Source organism: Mercenaria mercenaria, chromosome 15 (genome assembly GCF_021730395.1).
Source record: "Mercenaria mercenaria strain notata chromosome 15, MADL_Memer_1, whole genome shotgun sequence".
In the NCBI taxonomy this organism is placed as follows: Eukaryota; Metazoa; Mollusca; class Bivalvia; order Venerida; family Veneridae; genus Mercenaria; species Mercenaria mercenaria.
In genome coordinates, this window is record NC_069375.1 from 14,562,200 (window position 1) to 14,579,173 (window position 16,974).

The window sequence follows — 16,974 nt, forward strand, 5'->3', positions numbered from 1 at the left end:
ACGTGCAGTTTTCAGTCCTCTTTGTTTCACAGGAAAACAAAAAGTGTCAATCACACGTTAGAATAATTATGGTACTCTTTCGAAATGTCAAAAGCAGTTTATACTGTCCGACAAAACAAGTTGATGTACCGTTTTTCCCTCTACCGTTTGTCTGATAAAGCTCTCCTGGCACACCGTCGTAAGCTGATGTCTCTGCTATAAGGTGCTGGACATCTCTCCACGTCAGGTCGGGACTGTTGAGGAAAAGCGACTCATTGTTATTAAGTACGATTCAATTTAACATGGAAAAGAATATTTTTCATGATAAAACATTTCCTGGTATGCAACTTTTAAATAAGTAATTTTGGGGTATGTATCGCAGAAACATTTTCTAATTAGTTCAGATATGCTACCTTTATAGCTCCAAATCCACAAGTTCAGCCATGACTACAGTTTGGTCTATAGTATCCTATTTCTCTTCTGTTTGGTTAACAAATATACTAATAATGGTGAAGCACTGGTTAAGGACGAGCCCGGGGGTTGAATTCCGCTGGGCAGCTTTCTTAACAATAACATAATTAGGCGCGGCCATTAGTTTCATTCAACAAGCGCAGTCGCCGGGAGTAATTATAAAAAGCCTAAATACCTGCGATCGATTTAAATACGTTTAAATTAATGATAAATATGACAGAACACGATTATACATACATGATATATGTATAAAAGAACTTACTTTGCCTGCAGTGAGAGGGCGACGATTCCTGCTGCAATGGGACATGCAGCAGAGGTCCCTAGAAAATCGTCTGTGCAGGTATCATTTTTCTTTGTTGTTGCCTAAAATATAAAAGAAAAAATACATTAGACGAACATTTATTTTTGGCATACGAGTGCATTTCAAACAATTGCTTCGGATGAATCAATATCCTAGCAATAAGCATAATAATAAACTGTAGCACTTATGTTTCCCATTCTTAAAGAAAGGATAAATATCGAACAGGGAATGTCACGTTCCAAAAAACAAAACGCAGTCTCCCCAAAATGCAATTCCCAGTACGCAAACGTGCACAGTTGACAACTTCGACAAAGTAGACAATTTTTTCATTAAATGATGCCTTACGGATTTCATGGAAAACGCTTTAGAACATTTACAATCAAACCGTCCGTGTTGGTGCCTGTATCTCCTCCGTACGTTGCGACCATAATACTTGTACATTCTTCCGAGTACCTCGCTAGAGTGCCGTCCGACTTTAATGCATTAACGCTAATTGTGTATATAGTGTTGACATGTCCTGCAGCGTTACAGTCGTCATAATTCTGCCCGTCGTTACCGGCAGCAAACAGATATATGGCACCTCTACCATTACGGCCCTTTAATGAGATAGTGACTATTAAGAGAAACTTAAAAATAAGATTAAGAATGACTGGATTTTAAACGTGAGATTTACTTGGAACATCAAACAGTGTACGTATAAGAACTCCTCCTCCCCCCCCCCCCCCCCCCCCCTCCCACACACACACACACACACAACACACACACGTTTTTTTTTTTGTTTAAGGAAAGAGTAAAACGCTTCTATGCCACTTTTACCGTTAAGATATTTATACTTAGCGTTGGCCAAATGAACAAAATATACCTTGGTGTATCGAGTCATGTGTTCAACAAATTTGATAAAAGACATTGTGTCTGAAATCATTCGTCCTCCACCTCTGATAATTCATGTGGGGAAGTTGGGAGTTACTTGCGGTGACTGGTGAGTACTGGTATAGAATCCAGGAACACTGGTTAGGTTAACTGCCAGCCGTTACATGACTGAAATACTGTTGAAAAACGGCGTTAAACCCAAAACAAAAATCAACAAATTTCAACTAAATATTTTCACTACAATAGAAGGTTGTTCTCCTTTGTTTTGTTGTTGTTGTTGTTTCTCAGAGCTAGTAGCATGCTTCTTTTAAAGACCATAAAGCTTTAAATTTTGTGCTAAAACACATAAAGCAGCTGTCCAAATAGACGCTATGCATGTTAACATGATAAAACGGGCTAATTTAAATATTACATAAGAGTCTTCAAAGTGTGAGCTATACAGGGAGGTTATTGAAAAAATGTATTTGATATTATTGTCTGTTGTGTTAATTGATATTCAAACTTTTGACAAATATATGAGAAGACCATTATCGATTTAACATGAAATTAGTATAGCTTTTGTTCGTAACAAATAATGTGGCAGTCACATTATGAATAAAGTCATTACGAGTCTTCAATTCCTACAAAAGATATTTCCAGCATTTCGTATATTAATATTTTCTTTAGAATATGCAAGGTTAAATCCTCTTTTTGGAGAAGTAAATACCTCCCGTATTCCTTGAATCAATGCGGCCTCCTCTACGTCATATAGGGGTTCAAACCCATATCCTTTACCCGGGTATCCCCAGCTATTGCTGTAAATGTCAATAGTATCCAAGTTATGTGTGAGAGCATCAGCGCCAACAGAAACTGTGAAGTATTCATCTAATATCCGCAAAGCTGAAAAAAAAATTAAAAGAATGGAAACTGCGTTTTAAAATTTAACAATTTTGAGTTTTGCAGAAAAAAAGGTCATCGGAGATTGCATTAACTTTTGTCGGACAATTTTGTGCAAAATATAACTGAAACAAATATAGATCTTAACATTTTGTTCTGCACCGTGTGTTTTACTTTAAATCATTCTGTGAAGTGACATTTTTGAAATTTATCATGTTAATTCACATTTAATCATTATCTTAGCAGTGTGGCATTGTTGTTTCATTTTCCATTTTGTCACTGTAGCATATAATATGATGTTCTTACAAACCTCGTTATACTATGAAATTATACATACACGCCAATGTTGCCTCGTACGCCACTCCTATGACACATGCATCGTTCTTGGCAGCTGCTGCAAGTCCTGCACACTTTGTTCCATGACTGACCATCGAATGTGATAAAAAGGATAACCAAATATTACATAATTTTCATTATGGATGTTTAGCTGATTTTCGTGTTTTTGAAAGGAAAACAGATTTTTAAGTGTTTTAGATTTTTGCGCCTGTAAATTAGTAATAACCTTCAAGTTGTAACTTTGCCTCTGATCGTTTCAAAGCGGTGCCCAGCTTTGTTCTTTCCTCGTGTTTGTTTGTGTCTGTTAATTCTATGTAACTATTATTTCACTGGTTTGTATTAATATGTACATGTAGTCAACCGTTGTATACATGTATTCATTTATATACACATACCTGCGGTGTGCTGCATGGACAACTGCATTCTTGCATTTGGCTTTTCCTATGGGCGGCGGTTACCGCCAAAATTAATAAATATATAACCCACCCATAAACAAGTCAGTCAGTGCAGTGCATTTCAATGCCGTCTAGTCTAAAACTCCATTCCGTCGAATATATTTACATTCAACACATTGTATTTTGAAACCATTTAATACAAAACTTCATTCCATCCATTTAAACATGGGACGATGCATTGAAAAACTTGTTGCGATTCACCGTAATATGAAATCATCCAACAAAACAAGACACCATGCAGCTCAAAGTGAACCCGCTTAACACAACATGAGTTCGTGCAGTGTAAGATAAAATGATTTGCTACAACTTGACGCTGTTTAATGCATATTGACACCGCTTTGTGTAATTGAGAGCGTTGTATTATAACTTGATGTCATGCAGTCCAATGTGAAGACGTTTAACGCAACATGAGTTCGTGCAATGTAAAGTAAACGATTCATTAAAGTTTGGCGCCGTCTAATGCATACCGAAACCATGTCGTGTGATTTGGAGCGGCGTATTAAAATTTGATGCCATGCAGCCAAATGCGAAACTGTTTAATGAAACACGAGTTTGACCTGTTATAGATTATGGATCAGTTTTACATAAAAAACATCTTGAAATTTGTCCTAAAACCAACATTGTAGTACTATTCTTACATTTAATTTTAAACTGTTCCTGCGATTTATCTGAATATTAAAAGGGACCTTACTTCCGTGAAATATCTTTCTTCTTAGGTTAAGCTTTATCAAAAGTAGGCTTTTATTTTTTTATTATTTTTTGTTTTGGCTGGACAGAATCTTTTTCCGTTTTTAAACAATATTTCATTTAAGTTGGAAAGTCAGTTTCCTGGATTTCATACGACCTGTTAGGGGATCCGAACGAACGTAGCAGATACTTGTGGATATAAAGTTAATACTAGTATGAAATCAAGGAAACGGACTGCCCAACTTAACTGAAGGACTGTTTAAAAACGGTTTACGGTTTTCCGGCGCCACTCCCCTCCCACTCTCCACCTCTAACCTTCTCGCTTGGCTCAGTTAGGGTGAGCGCTGATGTACGGATCTTGGGGTCGCGAGTCCAATGCACGGGCTTGGCTATGTTATCCGTGACGATTTGATAAAAACATTGTGTCTCACATCATTCGTCCTCAGATACATCTAAGACCTATAATATACATAATAGGTCTTTGGATTCATGTAGGGAAGTTGGCATTTACCTGCTGAGAACAGGTGTGTACTGGTACAGAATCCAAGAACACTGGTTAGATTAACTGCCTGCCGTTACATAACTGAAATACTGCTGAAAAACGGCGTTAAACCAAAAACAATCAAACAACTCACCCCCTCCCGCGACCCCCCCCCCCCCCCCCCCAAAAAAAAAACAACAAACAAACAAAAATTGTGAAGTACATGTAAGTTTGATATACTGTCTAAAAGCATAAACATGTAAACATAAATTTCATAGGTTAAAAATTAACTCAATTTTGTCATTATTTTTTCTTTTACTGAGTCTGTTTCACGAAGCATACTTCTTACAAAGCTTTAACTGAGAAGAAAGATGTTTCACGAAATAAGGTCCCTTTAGGCTGCGTTTTTGGTGCGTGGTATTCCCTGTTTGATATTTTTCTTTGTTTTTTTTTTCCAGATAAATCGCAGGAAATGTTTAAAATTAAATGTTAGATTTTTACCACAAGGTCGGTTTTAGGAACACAGTGGGGCACCACCTTGGAACTGTTAGTGGCAAAACCACCACTGAGGAGTTCAAAGCGGTTAATAATGCACCTAACCTCACTCTTAGCCCCATGTTATACCTAGCTGCCAGGTGAAACCCTAACATACGTTAAGGCAATAGAAGGAACGTAATGTAAACCTGATCCAGAATCAATATTTATGAAAGGTCAAACCTATGAATTGATAGTCTTATTAACCTTTAACAATGACGTACTAGTGTATCGTAAACGGTTTCACATTTAGCTGCATGCATCAAATTTTGAATACCAGCTCCAAATCAACACACATGGTTTCAGTATGCATTAGACGGCGCCAAACTAATGAATCGTTCACATTAACTCTGCACGAACTAATGTTGCGTTTAACACGTCTTTACATTGGGCTGCATGGCATCAAGTTTTAATACACCGCTCTCAATTACACAAAGCGGTGTCAATATGCATAAGACAGCGTCAAGTTGTAATGAATCATTTCATATTACACTGCACGTACTCACGTTGTGTTAAACGGCTTCACATTGAGCTGCATGGTTTCATGTTTTATTAGGTGATTTCATATTACGGTGCATCGCAACAAGTTTTTCATTGCATCGCTCCATGTTTAAAGGGATGGAATGAAGTTTTGTATTAAATGGTTTCAAAATACAATGCATTGAGTGTAAATATATTGGATGGGATGGAGTTTTGAAGTAGACGACACTGAAATGTATTGCACTGACTGACTTGTTTATGAATGGATTGTTTATTTCCTAATTTTGGCGGTAACCGCCGCCCATATTTTCCTATTGTTTTTTTTACTTTGTTAGGATGAACGAAATGCGCACTTTTTGCCGGTAGCAAATCATAGATTTTACAAATGTTCTTAAAGCCATTTTAGAAATTGAGTAAGATACATCATCTATCTTATATAACCTTTTTGAGCATGAGATGTGTCCGAAACCTCTAAAGACTAAAACATACGAGGAGTGTTCGATATGAATTGCTTATTGTCCTCTAGCTCGATATCCACGTGGGGCACGATAAAAACCAATACCTACCTTTATAGGGTTATTCAGTACCTACACAACGGTGTATAAATGTACATGTTAGACTAAGCGTAAGACATAAAATTTGCCATTTGAATACACGCAATCATTGACCACTGTAGTGAAAATGGTTGGTAGAAGCGTCGACAAGAAAGATGAAATACGGGCTTACATCAAAGCTCGCTCAAAACTTGGTTGTTCTTTGAAGCAGCTGATGACTGAACTTTCTACTGCTTATGGACCTTCTTGTGTGTCTTATGACACAGTTCGGCGGTGGAAAAAGAAATTTGAGTCTGATGTAGAGTCCATCAAAAATGCACCGAAATCAGGTAGGCCAAAATCTGCATCTCGTAAAGAAATCGTTTCCAAAATAAAGGAAATCATTGAAGGAGATGCCAGATTTACAGTTCGTGATATTGCACGAAAGGTAGGCATATCACTATCAACGGTTCACCTTATTTTGAAGAAGCATTTGAAAGTCAGAAAGATTTCTGCTAGATGGGTGCCACATCTGTTGACTGATGAGCAAAAGAGGCAACGGGTTAAAGTGGCCAAAAAGCTGCTTCAAATGTTTCCAAAATATGACAAAAAGCAGTTTGCCAATGTCGTCACAGGTGATGAAACCTGGGTCCATTATTTTGAGCCCGTCAGAATGGTTAGCAATAAGATCTGGGCCACTAAACACAGCAAACGCCCAATAATTGCCAAACGTTCTTTGAGTGCAAAGAAGGTTTTGTATGCAATCTTCTTCTCTGGTGAAGGAGTCGCAATAAAAGTGCCGGTGAAAAAGGGCAAAAGCATCACCGGAAAGTACTACAAAGACGTAGTACTGAAGAAACTGAAAAAGTATTATCAGAAACGACGTCCTGCCACTGGTTTTAAACATGTCCGTCTTCTACATGACAATGCCCCCGCTCATACCTCCGCAATAGTTACGGCGTTTTGGAAGAAAGAAAAAGTAACTGTTTTGCCTCACCCCCCGTATTCCCCAGACCTTGCCCCATGTGATTTCTTTTTGTTTCCGAAATTGAAATCATTCCTTGCTGGGCGGAAATACCAGTCCCGACCGGCACTTGGATCTGCCATTCATCAGTACCTTATTACTGTGCCCAAATCAGCGTACCGTGACGCCTTCAAGAAGTGGATACATCGGCTGAAACTTTGCATTTCTAGCCACGGGGAGTACTTCGATGGCATGAAATGAGCCCTTTTGGGCTAACTTGAAATTTGAAGTCTCCAGATAGAAATAAGCAATTCATTTCGAACATCCCTCGCATGTAACTTCCATTAAAAAAAAACTTGAATGGCCGACACAACTGTTTCAAATTTTATTGTACTTAAGAATGCCTTGGAACCTAACCTGAATACCATGAACTTTTAATTACGTCATATTTTTAATCTATGGAGTTACATAAGCACATACCCGTCATCTTCTTCAATGTGTATTCCACCCGACGAATCATGCACAAAGTTATGGCTCAGTGTAGCATCCTGTAGCAAAAACATCATTACGTTTTGATAATACCTGTATTGAAGTAGTTTAGTTCGTATTTATAAGTGGCGCTGGTATTACTGTATAACATGTATACATATGCACATTCGAATATATGTTAATCTAAATTTGTATGCGTTTTACATTGACTTTGTTTCAAAATTTGTTACAACACATTGCAAGTTCCACTTTGACCTCAAGATATATAACTAGTAAATACAAAACTAATAATTGTTTGATCTGTCTACATGCTGAAACCTAAAGCAATGATTTATAACCATATTAGTACTGTTTCTCAGAAATACAGTCTTGCGTCTCATCCTTACTGACAATTAAGAGTTTGCATTGGCTTGTAATGGAAGCGGCATCACTGCAGTGAAAACTTCACGATTATTTGTAACACAGCATGCGTTATATAAATGTGTCAACACACGGGCTGTTAAAATGTTTGTGTTTTAAGATATTTAAATCTAATTTTAGAAATTGTATAATACGAATTACATAATTGTCCACTAGATCCGTGTGCTCGGTGTCCATACCGTCATCTACTATAGCCATGACCACTCCATTACCCGTGTATCCTCTCTCCCAGGCTTCGTATACACCCATAGATGGTGTTTTTGATGGTTGCTGAAACAAACAGTGGTTCGTACTGAGAATATGACAAAGTACTACATCTAGCGCTGTATTCGGGTACCCACACAGTTCAGTGCATTCATTTCTAATATGATGTGAGTGAAGGCTAAAATATTAATCTTGCTTTTACATTTTTATGCAACTCAAATTTTTACAATGGGAGAGAAATGTTTGCCTCGGCACGTACGTCTGTCCTTCCGGATGTCCGTCAGTCCGTCCGAATTTGTTTCGTTTGTATAAGAGAAAGTATTTGACATACCATCAAGCATCATAGGTAGTTTTCAGAGTTAAAACTCTGTTTAAAATGTAAAATGCTCTGTTAGACTTTACTGAACTGTCTAAAGCAGATGGTGTAGCTACTGTAGATACCATGAAATTTGTTGGCCCTAAAATGTTGAATTATTATAGAGTTCACAATGCACGACGTCAGTTTGGCAGCGTTAATTTACATACGTCACGTCGTGCATTTTACCGTACATAATGCATGGAAAGGCATGCCTTTAGGCGCTTAAAAAGGTTGTGTATCAAATACGCATCCTACACATACTTTAGACATGTTCATGTGTTCCATACAAATAAGAAACTACTAAACTTTGCTACATTTCTTATATATATATATAGTCAAAATACGTCATTATCCTTTTTCATTAACGTCCATGACCAAGCTAAATCAAACCAAGCCTTCAACGTTTTCATTTTTGTCTGTTGGGCAACCTGCAGAGTTTCCCCTTTTTCTATTCTATACAGTGATATTTCCATGACCTCCTATCATGAAGAAAGTAATTGTTCTAGAGTTCACAATACTCTGTTTCTATCTTCATGTCGTAATTCTGTTTGATTAATTAAATGATGTAAACGGAATGGAAAACAAATATGTAAATAAATGGTATTAAGTCTGGCTTGAAGAATTTCGATTAATATATGGAATACCTGGTGGTGTGTGTGTTTGGGCTTAACGTCTTTTTCAACAATTTTTCTTTCTGTTATATAAACAACCATGTCTTCTTTTATCAGTGAGCACAATGCCCCGCTTTCTAGTGCTGCTTCACGTGTAGACACGTATATGATGCCCAACCCAGTCACATTATACTGACACCGGGCTGACCAGTCCTAGCACTATTCTTTTAATGCTAAGCGCCAAGCAAGGAAGCTGCTAGTACCGTTTTTACCTCTTTGGTATGACGCGGCCGGGGATTGAACCCACAACCTCCCGCACTCGAAACGGATGCTCTACCACCAAGCTACCGAGGCGTTATCGAATACTTTGTAGAGCTTAACCTTTAGCCTGCTGGCGGCAAATGATTTTGCCTTTGCGGCCAGTGCAGACCAAGATCAGCCTGCACTGTTCGCTATTCGGTCAGTAAATTTTCAATAGACACCCCTTTGATAAACAAGTAGTACTGCCCAAATTGAATGATGGACCAATCCAATTTAGAAATTTAGCAGGGTGAAGGTTAAAGTACATGTGGAGGTCTTAACAATGTCACAAAAAGGCACATGTATTCCACACCTAAATTTTCATCGTTTAATTCCGATTCCTTGTTTAAAAATGTGTTTGGAAACAACTTCGCATTAAGTTTCTAAGGTTAAAAACGTCTGTTGTTATGAACAATAAGATGTTTCTTGAAAAGTACATAGTATAATACCAAATGCCACTGTCTGGACCAGTATGCATCCGTCACATTGAAGGACAACAAGGGTTCCGGGGTCACCGATAATGCCTTCGGATGGGCCAATGTTTCTTCAGTGAAGTTTTTCAGCTGTAAAATCATTTCATAATTTATTGTGAGTAATTGTACACGATAATGATTATAATAATCCTTCAGTTCTTTCTTAAAGCAGTATTCTGCAACTTTTAAACAAGGATTTATTTGAAATCGATTTCGATAATGCTATATATAAATATGTATATATTCGTTTGAAAAATATAACAACAAATTTTACAGAAATATGTGTATCATGGTAAAATCAAAAATAAAAGTTACCTTGTTGTCACTGTTTTTCATCATATGTTCGACTTTCACGACTGATCGAGAAGGAGTTTTTGTATCCTTGAACTTGAAGTATCCGTTACAGATCTGGAAGTAGAACAAATAACTGGCTGTCATAGTTACCTATTCTCTTATATATTTTCAACGACTGTTCATGGTTGTAGAAGCTTTCATAAAACACTGACTTATGTGTCTAAAACGGCAATTAAATAAGAGTGCACTTTTAACTAGTTGCTGATCTACAACGGCCCATACGGAATAGCTGCCTTTCAAGAAACACAGCACTTTTGAAGCAAGACCTTACAGCAACGTATGCATGGACATGTGCATAAAGCGTCTCCTATGTTGCGTGGTTACTTATCTGTAATGGATGGAACAATTTATTTCTAGTTCCAGCTGAACCTACAGCAGGTGTCATGTTAACCTCCACGGTACACATTTTAGTCCGTCACTGCTTGAATCATTACAAATTTAAGTAGTTTACCCAGTAGATCTATAATGCATAAGACGGAAATACAAGAGGTGCGACTTCAGAACGGTTAGTGATAAATGACCAATGTGGAGTTGAAACCGCTTAATTGTTCGCAAAACTTAAACTTTAATCCCTTGAAAGTTTCAAAGCCAAAGTAACCGGACAGCTGGTTACGCCGTATAGAGCTTGTGCCGTATAAGCTCACATGTGATCTGTATTCGTTGACTATAAAACCGTATACGGTATAGCTTACACTGAATACAGCTCATCGTAAGCTGTATACGTCAAGATGGTGCATATCCCCGTATATATATATATATATAGAGAGAGAGAGAGAGAGAGAGAGAGAGAGAGAGAGAGAGCTCATTTTATAGGTTGTTATCAAAAATCAAAAATATCATTATTGAACACTACATTATCACCACCATCAACAGCAACATCATCATCATAATCATCATTATTATATTCGTCGGAATTACACCCATCAGCATCAGCAGCAGCAACAACAACAGTAGGTGCCGCAGCATGATCACCACCACCACCATAATCATCGTTATTTTTCTAACGATCATCACAATTATCAGCACCACAATACGCGTCGTGTTCATCACCACCTTTATCAGCAGAGCAGCAGCATAGATACCATCATCATCGTCGTCACCGCTAATAGTCATCACCAGTCATAATATTAATCACCAAAACTGTATTTGCAAAATGTTTGCTAGCATATCTGCAGACGTCCCGGCAGACGTGCACTTTGCCGCCCCGGGTCATGTTTTTTCGGGCATGCATTACATTTCGAACATGCATATCTTAGAACATGCAGCTTTCAATAAATGGACATTGTAAAGCATGCACGCAGACGACAGAATGGGTCATGGCAACAAGTTTACTGTTTTTTTCAATCTTTAAACCAGTACTCATGATTATAATTTTATTTATCATGTTAGAAACATAGTTTCAAACCAAAACACCAAATGTGTAACATAATCATCTAAACCTACAGAAGTGAAACATAAAGCCATCGTCAAAATCATCCTAGTTATGTGAAACATAACATCATCAACATCATCATTATGTGAAATATAACATCATCATCATCATTATTATTTGAAATATAACATCATTATCATAATCATCACACATGAAACACAACATCATTATCATCAAGGTCGCCACCACATGTGAAACATATAGTCTTCATCATCATAATCATCATCGTTATGTGATGCTGAATATCATCATCATATTCGTATGTGAAACATAACATCATCATCATTATCATGTCAAACATAACATTATCAGCAGCATCGTTATGTGAAACATAACATCATCATCATCATTATGTGTACCATAACATCATCAACATCAATAACAGAGACATAGCAAATAAATCCTCACAAATATCGTTAATACTAACCATGTAAGCTATATACGTTAAGACGACAGACTATCTGAAAAGCAAATATCTTCCAATGTATACAGCCTACGTAAGCTGTATTCCTTGCACGATCACGGATACAGCACATCGTCAGCTGTATTCCTCGCACGCTCACGGATACAGCTCATTGTAAGCTGTATACCTTGCACGCTCACAGATACAGCTCATCGTAAGCTGTATTCCTCGCACGCTCACGGATACAGCCTACGTAAGCTGTATTCCTTGCACGATCACGGATACAGCACATCGTCAGCTGTATTCCTTGCATGCTCACGGATACAGTTCATCGTAAGCTGTATTCCTCGCATGCTCACGGATACAGCCTACGTAAGCTGTATTCCTTGCACGCTCACGGATACGGGTCATCGTAAGCTGTATTCCTTGCACGCTCACGGATACAGGTCATCGTAAGCTGTATTCCTTGCACACTCACGGATACAGGTCATCGTAAGCTGTATTCCTCGCACGCTCACGGATACAGGTCATCGTAAGCTGTATTCCTTGCACGCTCACGGATACAGGTCATCGTAAGCTGTATTCCTCGCACGCTCACGGATACAGATCATCATAAGCTGTATTCCTTGCACGCTCACGGATACAGGTCATCGTAAGCTGTATTCCTCGCACGCTCACGGATACAGCCAACGTAAGCTGTATTCCTTGCACGCTCACGGATACAGGTCATCGTAAGCTGTATTCCTTGCACGCTCACGGATACAGGTCATCGTAAGCTGTATTCCTTTCACTCTCACGGATACAGGTCATCGTAAGCTGTATGCGATGTCAGCCACCGAATATAGCTCATGCCAGAGGTATATACGGCGTAACAGTTTATGAAAGGTAAAGGTAATACACACCATGTCAGTTATGTTATATCAAGATAACCTAACAAAACTCTTTACGCTGACCATCTAATAGAATTCTGTATTATACAGCATATTGTGTTGGAAACTATCACGAAAGGGGAATTTATGCATTTACTAGTACATGTACATACAAAATAACATTTTAAAAAAACATTCTGATAGGTGGCGAAACGGCTTGCCAACGGTCTGAAAATGATAAGTGGGGAAGTCTGACAGGTGGTACAAGAACAGAAGTCATGTACTTAAATACTGGATAGCTTGTATCTCTCTCATGTTTTGCAATGTAATGTTTATTTACAATTCGTAATTACCCATGGATAATATAATACAAAGTAACACATAAATCCACCTGTTTATTGGTTTTTCATTACAGTTAATTAGATACTTTGGCTTTGATGTCTCAACTGTGGAAATATGCGTTCAATTTATCTTAACATCGGGTTTGGAAAACAACAAAAATAACGTGTGATAAAAAACCATCAAAGTGTTTTATGGGATGGAATAAATTTGTAATTTCAATTAAAGACTAATTGGGCGAAACTTTATTGCTTAAGCTGTCATATTAGCGTGTAATATTTGTAAGGTTAATGGTTATTAATGGGGCGGAAAACATTTTAAGTATGAAAGAGGGTGTCGCATTTTGTTAGCTTAAACGAGTCATAGGGAAAAATCATCCCTTTCTAGGCCTAAGTACCTGTTATTTTAGACACAAATATCTTCTTCAATCACGCAACAAGGGCTATAAACTTCACTGCACCGAATTTAGCGTTGTTTAAGGATATCGATTTTTTATATACATGAAAAGTCGCAATTTTATTTTGCAAATATACAACACATCCTACAACACATCCTACAACACACCGGATTAGAGATAAATGTTTAAAATAACTGAAAATAAATCCTTGAAACAACTTTAAAATTACATAAACTAAATTTTGTATTGTGCAACTTGCAACATAGTTCCACTATATGTTCTACTAAGTGATATTATATTATGAACAAACTGATATTTTATACAAACAGCAGAAAAATGTTATGGAAGAAAGATTCCCTACGTTTTCATAAAAATGCCTTACTAGCTCTAGCCCATACGCTTATAAAGAAAATCTATTTCGTGAATCACCTATTCAGATTTTCTTAAAGGCTATAATTCTGTAATATCTTTGAATATCTAAATGTATATGTATTGTAACTCATTGTTAAGGTGTCAGATTAAGAAAAGCTCAAAACATACATTGTTTCCATGACAAATGAAACCTAACCTTGTTTGTTTCCACTGACCGAGAGACAAAGCGAGTTTTTGTATAATGGCAAAGGCAAAGGTAAATCATAGTCACTAAATCTGATTTTTTCCTTACATCTATACTTACTCAATAGTATCGTGTAATTTTGCAGATAAATCACAAATCAAGTTTAGTAATAAATGTGTCTGAAATGGCTTAACATTCACCAGTTAACATGTAAAATTAAAAACAAATATCATGATGGCATTTGAACCCTCATTCATACCTTTACTCCATTTAATATAATAATAATAAAGCCTTTATTTAACGAGGAAAACTCATTTGACGAACAACATTAATCTTCCATGAGGCCCTCAAGACAATACATAACATAAACATCTAAAACATTTATATGGTACATTGTAACAGTTAGAAGACAGACAAGTGCATTTAATACCAGTATTTTGTTTATTTAACTATACGAAGTGCAATATGATAAATATTAAGTATTATGATTGTGTATTGCGCCAAGCTATGTATAGTGATTTGAATGGCCTTACTGATAATGCTCTTTTTATATGACTTGGTAAGGAATTCCAGATAGTAGCACCAGAATATGTAAAACGTCTTTTAAATAGTTCAGTTTTCGGTTGAGGAAGGTAAAGCTGCAAATTAGAATCTGACCTCAAGGTTCGAGCATGTATGTCATGTATATCACAGCTGAATGTAAATCAATTTCTGAGGTAAATAGGTGCTTGATCGTTTAGACTTTTGTACATTAAAACTGCTTTTTGAAAAAATACCCGCTCCGGAAAAGTCATCCAGTTTATTTCTCGAAATAATTCAGTAGAAGGGTATCGGAGTCTTTATCAAGAATTAGGCGATCTGCTCTTTTTTGAAACTTAACAATTTTGTCTTCTAATGAATTGGAACAGCTTCCCCATATTACACAACAGTAATCGAAGTTAGGCAGTATGTAAGAGTTATAGAACATTTTCCTCATAGGTACAGAAAGATATACTTTGATGCGAGACAACAGGTATAAACGTGAATTGCATTTTTTCAAAATATTATCACCATGTGTATTCCAAGACAAATCATTTTCAATAGTAACGCCAAGTAACTTCTCTATCGTACTGCAGTCTAGAGTTTCATCTCTGAAATGAATAACTGGGGGATCGCCATATACTTGCTTGACTTTATGTTTTGATGCAACATACATTACTTTGGTTTTTGCAGAGTTTATCTCCATTGCATTAGTCTTACACCATGCATCAACATTTTACTAATATTGGATAATGTTTCAGTCACATTAATCTACGTGGGTAGGATGTACTTTTACATATAAATCAATTATCAAGACTACCATTGTGTACTTTTTAACTTGATTTGCTAAAACATCCAAACCTTCAACCCAATTTCAACCTATATCATAATTATTCAAGCAAACACTCTGCACTTCTCAAACTAGTTTTCTTACATTTTTTTCTGAAATGGCTTTATATTTTTCAGTATTTTTTCTTGTATAAATTCAAAATTTCTCAGGGGAATCCTAATACACTGTCACATGATTACCTATAATTATACCGTCTAGTACTTTATACTTTTCATGTTGCTTTAAAATGCGCATGAAGGTCGCCCCAACACTCAACTCTACCTGTAACTAGTCTTATAGTAGTGTCTACATGTCAACCTGATTTGCTCCAACGGTTTAGTCTAAATGCGCAATCTTGTCTTTGAAAAAAAAAATAGATTTCTCGGGGAGGACTCCAGAATCCCCACTTAAACATAACTCACAATTTTTATGCATCCATATCTTGGTTGGAGACGTACCAATTGTATATCAATGAAAATATTTTCAACATTAATAGTGATTTGTTAATCTGTTTTGTAACTTAGTCCCTGTTCCATCATCCCATCCCTACTCCCATCTCAGACATTTCTGCCTCTGCGATTCAGGTCTTTTTACGTCACTATGCCCATCATTTATTTATGAAAAAAAAATAGAAAATTAGACGACTGTCTGTTTTAAATTTAAATTACTGCCTAACATTTACAAAACATATCATGAAACTACGGTGGCACAGAGGTGACATGCACTACTCTTTTTTTAATTGCACTTCTCTTTTTTATGTCGTTCCCACGAGATACTAACTCGAGGGAACGATTTAATATGTCGTGGTAACGAGTTACTAAGTCGTGGTAACGACATAAAAAAAGAGAAGTGCAATTAAAAAAAAATGCATTGAAAAAAAAGAGTAGCGCAATAAAAAAGAGTATGTAATAAAAAAGAATAGTGCAATAAAAAAGAGTAGTGCATGCTAGCGAAGTCGAGGGAACGACTTACTAACTCGTGGGAACGAGTTAGCTATGTCGTGGGAACGATTTGCTATCTCGTTCCCACGATATAATAAGTCGTTCCCACGACATAGCTAACTCGTTACTACGACATAGCTATCTCGTTCCCAAGAGTTAGTCAACCCTGACACTGTATGTGGGCCCATCTCCTGTTGGTCTTTGTCTCATCTAGAGTCAATCCGCCCGAACTCGGTCTGGTGGTGTTTAGAGTGGGTCAAAACCTTCATCTATTATTATCAGCCATTCCGTCGGTAATAGTCTTGTATATTGTCGGCTAAGGACAAAACACGGACACTGTCTGTGGACCCAGATCTAGGTGTTTTTTTGCCGCATTCGGAATCATTCCGTCCGAACTTGACCTAATGAGGTTGAAGTCCATCTCTATCCATTGGAATTGTTCCCGCTACTCTCCCACAAGTACGTGTATGTGAATTGCAAAGGAACGCAACTCTGGATAGAGATTGAGTTGGA

At 37.1% G+C, this 16,974-nt stretch overlaps 1 protein-coding gene across 1 annotated transcript in view; it reads right to left on the bottom strand.

Annotated features, from left to right (window-relative positions):
* LOC123560080 (neuroendocrine convertase 2-like) overlaps window positions 1-16,974 on the bottom strand; it is a 34,263-nt gene that overhangs the window by 12,870 nt on the left and 4,419 nt on the right. The window contains exons 2-10 of the mRNA XM_045352343.2: window positions 10,138-10,230; window positions 9,799-9,912; window positions 8,018-8,146; window positions 7,448-7,515; window positions 2,835-2,920; window positions 2,328-2,500; window positions 1,129-1,347; window positions 713-813; window positions 130-233 (exon numbers count right to left, since the gene is read on the bottom strand). Coding sequence (XP_045208278.2) covers window positions 130-233; window positions 713-813; window positions 1,129-1,347; window positions 2,328-2,500; window positions 2,835-2,920; window positions 7,448-7,515; window positions 8,018-8,146; window positions 9,799-9,912; window positions 10,138-10,230 — 1,087 coding nt within the window. The remainder of the gene's footprint in view (window positions 1-129; window positions 234-712; window positions 814-1,128; window positions 1,348-2,327; window positions 2,501-2,834; window positions 2,921-7,447; window positions 7,516-8,017; window positions 8,147-9,798; window positions 9,913-10,137; window positions 10,231-16,974) is intronic.